Source organism: Photinus pyralis, unplaced genomic scaffold, assembly GCF_008802855.1.
Source record: "Photinus pyralis isolate 1611_PpyrPB1 unplaced genomic scaffold, Ppyr1.3 Ppyr1.4_LG8, whole genome shotgun sequence".
Taxonomy (NCBI): Eukaryota; Metazoa; Arthropoda; class Insecta; order Coleoptera; family Lampyridae; genus Photinus; species Photinus pyralis.
In genome coordinates, this window is record NW_022170819.1 from 33,208,842 (window position 1) to 33,218,827 (window position 9,986).

The 9,986-nt window shown below is 34.0% G+C and overlaps 1 protein-coding gene across 1 annotated transcript; it reads right to left on the reverse strand.

Moving 5' to 3' along the window:
* Positions 1 to 1,385: 1,385 nt before the first annotated feature.
* On the reverse strand, positions 1,386 to 4,532 carry LOC116178773 (cylicin-1-like). The gene is made up of 4 exons (XM_031498371.1): positions 2,500 to 4,532; positions 2,173 to 2,265; positions 2,008 to 2,118; positions 1,386 to 1,735 (listed from the first exon to the last, which is right to left on the reverse strand). Exons 1-4 carry the CDS (start codon positions 4,496 to 4,498, stop codon positions 1,638 to 1,640), a joined length of 2,301 nt encoding a protein of 766 aa, XP_031354231.1. The 5' UTR covers positions 4,499 to 4,532; the 3' UTR covers positions 1,386 to 1,637.
* Positions 4,533 to 9,986: the final 5,454 nt, after the last annotated feature.

Genomic DNA, 9,986 nt, shown 5'->3' on the forward strand with positions numbered 1-9,986 from the left:
TTTTTGATATTCCTGAAGGTGGCAAAAAACCACGAACTTATAAATTAAGATGGACTGCTGAAAAAAAGGTTAATGTTGGGTTAATGCTTGTTTATTAGTTGATTTGAATTTCGCGCCATGTGAGTGCACATCATGGCGGCCCCCATGTAGGTGTGATTTGTTAATTCAGCATTAACAGTCCATATTAATTTATTAGTTCGTGCAAAAAAGTAACCAAATGAGTTACGGCACTCAATACCGGTACTGATCTCAACTTGTTATTGAACTTACATGTCACCTCACATGCTAGGAACATTATTTTGTTAATATTGTTATTATGCATTCCCATCATTACAAACAATAAGTTTTGCTACACAATTTCATATTAATTTGTCAATTGGTTTTTTCCCAGCCTATTCTGTTTTTATTCGGTGAACTACCATTTCTAAAGTTTATTCTTGCAATGTAATTTATTTGGACATATTTCCGAACTTCCGTAATCTTCATAATATGAACAATAATTATTAATCAATAACATTTCACAATTTGAGTGTTTTTTTTACGTTTCTTCCCTACTGTACTTCAGATCATAGCGTTGTTTACAACTAACGTAAGAGGGCCCTGCTTAAGATGTTTGATCACGTGCCACTTTTCGATTTCATTCCGAGGCCATTTTTAAACGTTGCCGGGTTGACTTTATTTATGTGTTCTGTAGTGTGAAGTTAGCGTAGAACTTGATGGGGATTAAGAACACTACAAAGTGAAAATCCCTTAACCACCATTAATATGTGTGTGGTAAATTTACAAAATTGCTGGTATAGGAAATTTTATACATTTAACGCTTCATAATGAAAGTAAGTACTTTAAGAAAAGAAAGTATTCAAGCAGATAAAAGTCGAAATGTCACAGTGCTGCCACGATCTCGTACACCTCAAAAGTTTCGTTCAAGTTTGCAGAAAGCAGAGCATGTCATGGATATACGGGATTTGCGTTCAGGGAAAAGGGGGTCGTTTCGTATTTAGATTCGCCGAGGTATTTAAGTAAAAATTTGGTGAGAAAGCGGGGTATTTGAGGGTGATCAAACCAGAGCAACAGGTTTTTGAGTTTCACATTATGAGGAGCTAAGAACCAACGTTTCGCAAGGTAAGAGTAATTAACGGTTTATTTATTACGGAGCTAGCTGTAGTATGTGGGTATTATTCCATTGCAGAAGATTGTTACAGTAAAATTTTTGTCAGTGCCGTAGAAATTAAATTTTATTTTAGGAGCGCAGAGTGTTCAACCCCGGCAAGTGTAACTAGCCATTTAGAAACGTATGCAGAAGTTATTAAAAAATTCCTATCCCTGTTTCTCCACATACAATATACTATGAAAGAGTGATGTGAAAATATAACACCACTTTCAGATATTAAGAGAACATATATAGAAATTTTTATTGACTATAATCTAATTGGCCGAATATTAATCATACAATATAAAATATTACAACAATATTTTTACAATTATTTTAGAAATTAACTAATAAATAGATACAACAAACTGTGTGCAGTATAAAAATACCTTAACATGAATACTTCTATGTACTCGCTGAAACAATTACATATTGCAATAAGACCGTGTAAATCTCTACTAAATTAAAAAACGAAAATGTGAAAACATCAATTCTTTTCATTATTAGTAGTTCTACGACGCGTGCTTGTGAATTGCATACGTGGTTTATAGAGATCATCGCTGGAGTATCGCTGTCTGTTTGCCGCTAAAATAAAATAAGACGAATTAAGTGTTCAGATTACCCAAGGACAAAAAATACATCCTAACAGTGGGTTGCATTAAATTCGATTTGTTTTTAAACATATTCCAAAATCATTGTTGCATTGGACTGCGTATAACTTTCCCCCTTCTCAAATTTTTCTCACGTTTTTTAAAATCTTTTTAAATCTACTGTTCAATGGTATTAGTATTATGTTATATAATTTAATTACAATTAAAACCCTTTTTTTTAATACTTAACTGTCAAGTAGAACTCACCTCTGTTTCTCCTAGGTCTACCTTCAGATACTTCGTTTCTTTTTTCGCTATTAAATGATTTTTCACTGTCTGCTGGACTCAGAGGCAAATTAAAATTTTCTAAGGTATTTACTAAAAAGGAACATAAATAAGACACGAAAATATTTTCAAAAATGGAATATATACCAGCGCTGTCCGTTAATTTTGCCTTTTTTCCTTTATGTTTCGGTGTGCTGGCGGGCTCAATCGTGGAATTGTTGAGCTTTACACTTAAAAGATCTGAAAGAACTGATTTAAAATCTCTAAAGAAAAACGGAATACAATATAATATCAAGAAATACAAAAGAATGCAAGAGATTTAGCATCCATTTTGTGCAAAGTGTAATTGTATCATAAAATCTCGTTTCTTGAAAATTAGTAAAATTCATTAGGATTCTCTTGTATTCCTTGCTATCGGATACCACATGTTTGTACAAGAAGACCACATGCACTACCCCCTCACAAGATACTAACCTCCCAACTCTTTGCTAATTTTATTATTGTTGCGCACATCCGAGTGCTCATTAGAGATACGTTTAATACCTCTTCCAGGCGAAATAATGATCTCGTTACTTGTCACATCAACAACTTCAACTTTGGGCAGTCTATTAAAATCGCTAAACTCCTCGGTACTTTTTTTAAGTCTAGATTTGTCCTTCTCAGCCAAATCTATTAAGTACGCTTTCGACAACTTTGCAAGATCAGATTCCCACTGTGTAATGGTTTGGTTCGACTTATTTAGACAAAGTTCGGCTTCGTCGACCAGCTGCTTGCCAAAACCTTTGAAATCGTGTTTGTTTGTTACTTGCTTTTCGTTTTTAGTGCCGTCTTCTTTTTTAGTTTCTACTTCACTTTGTTCTATTTTGTGATCCTTAATTGTTTCGGAGGCGTCAACGTACGAATTATAATCGACTTGTAGAATATTTTGGGCGTTCAACTTGGCTTCGATTGCATCCCAGCTTTCTTTGCTTATTACAGAAGTCTGTAATGAAGTTTCGTCCTCAGCAGGAAGTTTAACTTCTTCAACTTTGTTTTCAGTGTCGTTCTTATTCTTTTCCAGAGCTGTATTATTGACGGTTATGTTATGAATTAGAGAACTATTTGTACTTAATAGCTCCATTTGCTTTTGTTTTTCTAATTTACCCAACTTTTTTCTGATTTTCATCAACCTTTTCGCCTCAAAAATATTGGAAGCGAATTTGGGTTTAATTAGCTTTAAATGTGGCACTGTATTCGATAACACTCTGGCATTTTCCTCTTCCGAAACGATGCATGGAATTGAAGCAATGTCCGCCGGTTGCGCTAATAGAGATATGGTAGCATCCGAGTTCCCAGAATCGGCCCCAGTGCTTGCTCCTGAATCCACCACAGACGATTCTTGACTGGACTTTTGTAACTGGGAGGGCGTTGTTAAATCGGTCAATGAGCCCGAGGAGCTGTGTGTTCCTGATTGGCCATCGCTCGAATCACGATCGGTCGAGCGACGATGAGACCTTTTTTCTTTCAAGCTGTAGTGATCGTCTTTCCTTACATCTTTACGGGAATCTCGTTTATCTTTGTCTCCTTTGTCACTTTTTCGATCTGAAGAACTATGTGAATGTTTGTCTTTTTTATCTGATTTATCACTACTTTTTTTGTTGTCCTTTGATGATGTTTTGCTCGAGTCGGAGGAACTTTTTCCATTATGTTTCGAATGAGACTTGTCATCTCTACTTTTTTTCGAACTACTATGTGATCTTGACTTTTCCTCTTTATTATCTTTAGAACTTTTAGATTCTGACGATGTTCTGCTTTTACCGTCCTTATGCTCGCCGGATTCTTTACTTTTACTATCGTGAGACTCTCGCTTCGAACTCTTTTCCTTGCTATGCCTGTGACCGGAAGAACTACGTTCACGCTCCTTGTCTTTGCTTGAACTTGACTTACTATCACCATGCTTTTGGTCCTTATCACTTTTACTTTTTTTGTCTTTATCTTTTCTTGAACTTGAATCGCTACTCTTACTGCTATGATGATCCCTCTTATCCTTGTCTGACTTCCTATCTTTGTCGCTCTTACGATCCTTACTATCGTACTTTGATTTATGAGAACTGTGCCTATGCGAGCTATGATGCTTGTCCGATTTTTTATCCGAAGAGCGTTTCTCCTCAACCTTTTTGATTTCTTCTACTTTTTCGCCAGATGACGTTATCTCCACAGTTTCTGACGACGATTGAGAATCTGGCACATCTACTGATTTCGCGCTTGTATCAAAAGTTTTAGTGCTTGATACTCTAGATGCATTGGAATCATCATTAATTTCCATTTTCATTTCTTGCTCTTCGCATACTGCAACCGAGAGCTGATCGTCTGAACTTTGTTTGGATAATTGTGAATCTGCATTAGTAATTTCAACTGGTGGTAGCTCCTTGTTTTCATTTTCAAAGCTGTGGTTTGATTCGTGGCTTATTAAACCTAGAACATAAGAACACATTTAGCACTTGATAATATACAGTGATATTTATTAAGAAGTGGTAGACATAGGAATTTATGCTCGGATTTATGTGTATTATTTTTCCCTATGTCTACTGTCTGCTGAAGGACGCCTAATTTTATGCAACCAAAATAATTTTTTTAAACAAATAAAGATCTGGCTGTCATATTAATTTATTTGAATATTGTTGCTTTGGCTCCCGTAGCTTTATTTTCGTTTGTGTGCGATATATTCAACTGAAGAAACAGTTGAATATTGTTAATTGGTATAGTACCGGTAACAGTTTAAAAAGTGTAAAGATTTATTTTCTGTTAAGCCAAAGCACAAATATTCAAACTAATTAATATGACAGCCAGATGTTTATTTGTTTTAAAAAGTTATTTTAGATGTATAAAATTAGGCTTCCTTCAGTAGAGATTTTTTCTTTTAGAAGTAGACATAGAGATAAACAATTCACATAAATCTCTATGTTTACTTCTTAATAAATATCACTGTATGTAAGTACCTATGTAATTATTTATGTATTTATTTAAAATAACCCCTTCCTCACACAGCACAACCTTTTTTGAGAGATCGTTTTCTTTTAATGTATATATGATTTACAATAGCTTACCCAATCGTTTTAAGGGGTTACCTGTGAAGTTTTTAAATTGTAAATATAAAGATTTTTTGTTTAATGAACAATGAACATTTGGAAGGTAAACTAGCTTGTCACTACTAGCGTTGGGCAAAAAAATCGATTAATCGATTATAATCAAACGATAATCGATAATCGGGTTTGATTATTCTATTAAATTAATCGATTAATCGATTATTTGATTCATCGATTATTTGATTAATCGGTTATTTGATTAATCGATTGTTTGATTAATCGATTATTTGATTAATAGGTTATTTGATTAATCGATTGTTTGATTAATCAATTAACGTCACTTTAAGCAGCTAAAATGAATTAAGATTGTATCATCAAAACTAAAGCACACCTCATCGGAGAGTAAGCTGCCTAATCATTTATTTTTATTTATTTATTTTTATTTTTGACCTTCATTTTCAAATGGGCAGGGTTTCAGCCAAGGCTGTTCTACCAACCAACCCACTATGTATTTGCAAATATCCATGCCCGAACCCGGATTCGAACCAGGGACACTTTGTTGATTATTGATTAATCGATCTGCCTAGTAATGAACGATTTGATGAGTAATGGAATTATTTTTTATTTTTATTATTAAATAATTAACGTATTTATGCATACAAACAGATATTTATCACTCCTTGTATGTGACAATCGACTTTTGATTAAACGATTAGGTGATTAATCGATGATTTGATTAATCGATTATTTGATTAAACGATTATTTGATTAAACGATTATTTGATTAATCGATTATTTGATTAATCGATTAATCAGTGTAATCGATTATTTTTCATAATCGATTATCGATTATTCAAACCCGTAATCGCCCAGCCCTAGTCACTACTAGATGGAATAACATATTCAGATAGATATTAGATACTTTTTACAACGCGTTTTCCAGAAGAACATTTACTTGCGACTTTGATTTTGTTTGTAGATATATATTGAGGTCGGATTGAAAAGCAGACGCTGATCTGAATCACACCTTACGGTTTAAAACTGCAGTAGTTTAAGTTTATTAAGCATTATAAGCATTTATTTTATTTTTTTCTTTACACTAATTTTTTTAATCAATTTTTTACAATTCTCTTTAAATGCTTTTTTAATGGTAACTGTCTCATTTGTTATATGGCTACTGCAGTTATTAAATAAAGGCATATTATTATGGTCGGTGCTTCTTGAGAAAAAAAAAAATTTCACACACGCACATTGGAAATCTAGGGTAGTATGTAATTCATACTTACCAACATAGCTATTGATAGGCCAACGCTATCAGGAACAAGGAAAACAACAACAAAAATTAATTATAATAATTCCTGTAAGTTTAGCAATTTTATTAAATGGAGTTTATTGTGTAAGTGTTTCTATTATTATTGTTATTATTATAATATAATTCTTGCTTGGGTTTTTTACGTTAATTATATTAATTGGCTCTTTATATAGGGTGATTCAAAAATGATGGATACAATTTTAGTTAGTATACATACATACAAGAAGATTACAAGCACTTTCGGACATTTCCGTTAATAACTTTTTTTCGGCTACTGCAAGGTACTCCGAGTTTTTTTTTATCGCCTCTAATTCGAGCAGCGAAAATTTTCCTACGGTCCAGTACCCCACGCGGGATACCTGCCATAAGCACAAGTGAAGGTACCAAAAGGGCACTTCTAAATAAGTTCGAAAAGCGCCAACTGGATCGCGTGCGTGAAGGTAGCCCATACTTCAGTACTCTTCTGTAGTACCGTTTGAGTACTATCTTAAAATGACAGCAAAAATTTAGTTCCTATGAAGGACACCGATATTTTTATGTACTGGCTGGCGGGATTTGGAAGCTAGCCAGTACACTGGATATCAATAACCCGCACACTAATATACAACGGTACTATTTAGTACTTCTTGGGTACTGAATACATACACAATCAGTTTCTTGGTCCCTCTAAGAGTTGCCTTGTACTGGCTACTGTCCAAATTCCGCTAGCCAGTACTCGTGAAATTGATAACCAGGATATAAACAAACAGCAGTACCATTTAGTACTGCTTAACGATTGCTTAAATGTAAAATCAGTTTTCTGATACCATTAGGATTACACTAGTACTCTAGCTAGTATAAATAAACATTAGTACGAGTTTGTACTTTCTAGGTAGTAAATGTAAATAGAATTAGTTGTGTGATAGCTTTAAAGATATACAATGCGATGAAAAATGATCGCCCATCTATTTTTACGCCACTATTACAGAGATGTCGCTAAAAATCGCTTGTCTAAAAGAAATCCGAAATTATTTTAATTACCAACAAATTTGTAATTGTTCGACTGCTCGCCTATCGGTGGGCGTTTTGAATTGGAATTTTGAATCGATATTTACTTTATTCTTACAGAAAAAACATTCTTCAACGTAAATACAGACATCTATTAATGACGAGCAGAAATACACAGACTAGCGCGAGCAATATTGTTTTAGTAAATCTGAACTAGACGAATGTCGAACGTATGCGATATGCACAATTTTGCTTGCAAAGTGACATTTGTTCGAGTGTTTCTTTCAAACAGTACGCCAATTTATCGCTGTGATTGTAAAATACGAGTATACACAGTGTCCATTTTTCGAGTGCCACTATGGGAATCTCGCTTATCTTAAGAGATAGAAACTTGATTAAATTAGGGCATAGTTGCGAATTTTCGTGCTGAATAATAATCTAAAAAGAAATTTATAATATCTTCAATAGTTTTGAAAATATGGCAAAAAATCGAAAATTTCTGATTTTCATTTTTAACTTTTTCATGGTAAACTAATTGTACTAGACCCTGTACTAGACATTTCTAATTAACACATTATTCAGACACTTTTTAATGGAGATTTCGAATATGGCATCCCGTTTTTAATAACTTTCAAGATAACGGAGGAACACGTGGCAACTTTAGTTTTTTATGGGCGCCGTTTTGGATTTTAACATTTTGAGATTAGGTCTTTTTTTTATCTTTACAACGATATATCACACATGGTGGTTCAGTATCACATTTTTCCTGAAAATACAATTTTCATTTTATGCGAAGAGTGCTAGGTATGCAAAAACAAAACGTTCTTTTGTTGTGAGCAAAATGTTGACTTATTTCAAGCAGTGTCATTTACGTTTGAGCTTGTTTTATTGCTAAAATATTATTTATCCTTATGTATTTTGTTCTAATTTGAATTATAATTTTCTTGCAAAACGAAGGTTCAATTCTGTTCATATGAAAATCGAATTTTCTCAACACATCTAGTTCCCTGATGCCAACACTGCAACCGGACATATGCATCAAACTGTCAAACTTTGGTTCACAATAAAAGAACGTTTTGTTTTTCCAAAGCCCAAAAAATTAAAAATTGTATTTTAGGAAAAATGTGATGCTGAACCACCATGTGTGATATATCGTCGTAAGGAGAAAAAAAGACGTAATCTGAAAATCTCAAAATTAAAAATGGCGCCCATAAGAAAAAGTAAAGTTGCCACGTGGTTCTCTGTCATCTTAAAAGTTATTTAAAACGAGATGTCACATTTGAAATCTCCATTGAAAAGTGTTCGAATAATGTGTTAATTAGAAATGTCTAGTACGACTAGTTTATCATGAAAAAATTAAAAACGAAAATCAGAAAGTTTCGTTTTTTTGCGATATTTTCAAAACTATTGATGATTTTTTAAATTTCTTTTCAGATGGTTATTCAGCAGGGAAATTCGCAACTTTGCCCCCATTTAACCAACTTTCTATCTCTTAAGGTAAGCGAGATCCCCATAGTGGCACTCGAAAAATGGACACCGTGTATATTGCAAAAAAATAATGTGGTTGAATAGAAAGTAAAAATGCCTTTAATTTGATGTGGCACTCCAAAATTCTTGAGGAGTTGCTGTGACACCCACGGGGTGGAGATTCCAAGTGTATGTTATAGATATTTCGTCCCCCTCAAAATCAAAATTGAGCTGTTTCGGAAGTTCTCCGAAAATGACCGCTTTTCCAGAAAAGGAGGGTCGAATTTTCGTTGGGACCCCCTGCATACTTACATATTCGTTTAATATCGGGCGATCGAAAATGATTGGTTGTCGAGTCGCCTTTGGAAGTTCAAGTTAAATATGATTTCCGAGATGATTTCACATGTAAACAAAAATTCCAAAGGCGACTAGACAGCCAATCATTTTTGATCGCATTGTATATCTTTAAAGCTGTCACACAACTAATTCTATTTACATTTACTACCTAGAAAGTACAAACTCTTACTAATGCTTATTTATGTACCGTAGGTACATCAATATTCCTTGTACTGGCTAGTGAGAATTAGACGGTAGACAGTACTAGTGTAATCCTAGATATCTAAAAAATGAACCGCACGTTGAATCAGTCATGAGCAGTACTAAATGGTACTGCTGTTTGCTTATGCTCTGGTTATTAATTTCCCATGTACTGGTTATCAGCATATGGACGGTGGTCAGTACAAGGTAATCCTTAAAAGTACCACTCAGTTGATTGGATATATATTTGCTACCTAGGAAGTACGAAATCATACTATCGCTTATTTATGTGCCGTACATCAATATCCATTGTACCTACTAGCTATCCAGATTTGGAAGGTAGCCAGTACTAGTGTATCCTAATGGTAACAGAAAACTGATTTTATATTTAATCAGTCCTTAAGCAGTACTAAATGGTACTGCTGTTTGTTTATATCCTGGTTATCAATTTCACGAGTACTGGCTAGCGGAATTTGGACAGTAGCCAGTACAAGGCAATTCTTAAAGGTACCAAGAAACTGATTGTGTATGTATTCAGTTCCCAAGAAGTACTAAATAGTACCGTTGTATATTAGTGTGCGGGTTATCGATAT

What these genes read in the sequence shown, in the direction of transcription:
- LOC116178773 (XM_031498371.1), bottom strand. Translation starts at nt 4,498, where the DNA reads ATGTGTTCTTATGTTCTAGGTTTAATAAGCCACGAATCAAACCACAGC. An exon ending in AAAATTAACGGACAGCGCTG is followed by an intron (nt 2,119 to 2,172) that starts GTATATATTCCA and finishes GTTCCTTTTTAG; the next exon opens with TAAATACCTTAGAAAATTTT. An exon ending in TAGACCTAGGAGAAACAGAG is followed by an intron (nt 1,736 to 2,007) that starts GTGAGTTCTACT and finishes ATTTTATTTTAG; the next exon opens with CGGCAAACAGACAGCGATAC.